The following is a 1,912-nucleotide window of genomic DNA, read 5'->3' as shown; positions in this document are numbered from 1 at the left end:
ATATATATATATATATCAACATATATATCTATACCCCAATCACATGTTGAGTGTATAATTACTTATTTCCGTGAGTTGACCCTAGCGCCTTGGCTTTGGTTTCATGTTTGTGTTTGGGCAGTCGGCCTGCTGCCAGATGTCGATGGCGGACTGGTTTTCGATGGTCTCTCCCTCGGGGGGGGGGATCAGGTATGAGTTGGTGGACCGCCATGCCCCCACCGCTTGGGTGATCGATGTTGTGGGTCATCGAGCGACGTACCGGGGAAGGGTCATGGGGGACCGGACAGATGAGCGTGGACGTTTGACGAGGGGAGTGCTACGACGCATGGAGCTGAGCTTTGACTTGCCGCCTTCAGTTCGTTGTGGACCAGGTACTGGTCGAGGACCACCTGCACCACCTCCGACTTCATCTTCTTCCGATGACGAGGACCCATCCGAGATCGAGGTTGATGTTGCTGCACCTGTTGCGCCACCTCTTGCTACTGCTATCGATCCTACCGACGTGGCGTCATCCTCGAGGCTCGTGGAGCCGAAGAGGGAGTCTGTTGTTCCATCTGCCTCACGTCGTGTTCCTTTTATTCCACCGCGCGGCTACCGTGTGGATCCCCTGGTTCAGGTGGTGAAGGAGGACGTTCTTACTGGAGAGGTGGATGTTGAGACGAGCTTGACTAGGACGGTGCGCAGGACAGTTAGGAGGGAGGTCGTGGACTTGGACACCGAGATGATCACGGTGGTTCTCTTGATGGGGAATCACAGAGAGTCTGTCGGACTATAGGGGTCTTTTCTTTAGGCCATTTTGGGAGCCGACTTTCTCTTGGATGACTGTACTTATGATATTTTTACTGACACTACTGGTTCTGTACATATTTGCCTACGGGAACACTACTTTGATGTCACTGCGAGTGCGCGTGACGTTGACGTGCAGCTGAGGTTGTACATGTATATATGGTTGTACATCGGTTAGTTTAGTTGCTGGGTTATGTCTTTATTTTCTATCACTTTAATTTTAAGGAATCAAACGAAAAATAAATAATACCGGTTTTTCGCGTAAAGTTTATTTTGTTGTTACTAAAGTGACACCTGGAAATCGGGGTGTTACAGATTGTGGTACCCATCAAGACTAAAGAGGTTATAGACCTTACTCCGAAGTTTAGCAAGGTTCCTTTTCCTAAGGCCTTGACTAAGAAAAACATAGACAAGAAGTTCTCAAAGTTTGTGGAAGTTTTCAAGAAACTCCACATTAATATTCCTTTTGCCAACGCTTTGGAGCAAATGCCCATATATGCTAGGTTCATGAAGGATATCTTGTCTAAGAGGAGGAGTTTGAAGGGGGTTGAAGAGATGGTAGTGTTGACGGAAGAGTGTAGTGCCATCTTGCAGCGGAAGATGCCAATGAAAAGAAGAGACCCCGGAAGTTTCACTATTCCGGTGGAGGTTGAAGGGATGGCAGAAGTAGAAGCACTTTGTGATTTGGGGGCGAGCATCTACTTGATGCCGCTTACCATGTTTAAAAGATTGAATCTAGGGGAGGTGACACCAACAAAGCTTTCTTTACAAATGGCGGATCGATCCCTTAAGACACCGTACGGGATTGTGGAAGATTTAATGGTGAGGGTGGACAAGTATGTGTTCCCCGTGGATTTTGTTGTGCTTGACATGGAAGAAGATGAGTAGATTCCGCTCATACTTGGCCGACCTTTCTTAGCTACTGGTAGGGCTAAGATTGATGTCGACAAGGGTCATATCATTCTTCGTGTTGGTAAGGAAAATGTACGATTTTCAGTTTTCAATCCTATGATAGAAACTAACCATGTTGATGACTTTGTCTGTGATGTAATCAAAAGTGTTCCAAAGGCTCAAGAAGAGACCCCCAAGGTGGAAAGAAAAGATGATGAGCTCCCTCCGACTCTCA

At 47.1% G+C, this 1,912-nt stretch overlaps 1 protein-coding gene across 1 annotated transcript; it reads left to right on the top strand.

The window, feature by feature from the left end:
- Positions 1–1,341: 1,341 nt before the first annotated feature.
- On the top strand, positions 1,342–1,674 carry LOC130744193 (uncharacterized). Its single transcript, XM_057596384.1, has one exon. The coding sequence runs from the start codon at positions 1,342–1,344 to the stop codon at positions 1,672–1,674; it is 333 nt and encodes a 110-aa protein (XP_057452367.1).
- The last annotated feature ends 238 nt before the right edge of the window (positions 1,675–1,912 follow it).

The sequence above is a fragment of the Lotus japonicus genome, chromosome 3 (genome assembly GCF_012489685.1).
Source record: "Lotus japonicus ecotype B-129 chromosome 3, LjGifu_v1.2".
In the NCBI taxonomy this organism is placed as follows: domain Eukaryota; kingdom Viridiplantae; phylum Streptophyta; class Magnoliopsida; order Fabales; family Fabaceae; genus Lotus; species Lotus japonicus.
Note: the sequence above shows the minus strand (reverse complement) of the source record. Positions and strands in the feature narration are given on the sequence as shown.

What these genes read in the sequence shown, in the direction of transcription:
- LOC130744193 (XM_057596384.1), top strand. Translation starts at nt 1,342, where the DNA reads ATGGTAGTGTTGACGGAAGAGTGTAGTGCCATCTTGCAGCGGAAGATG.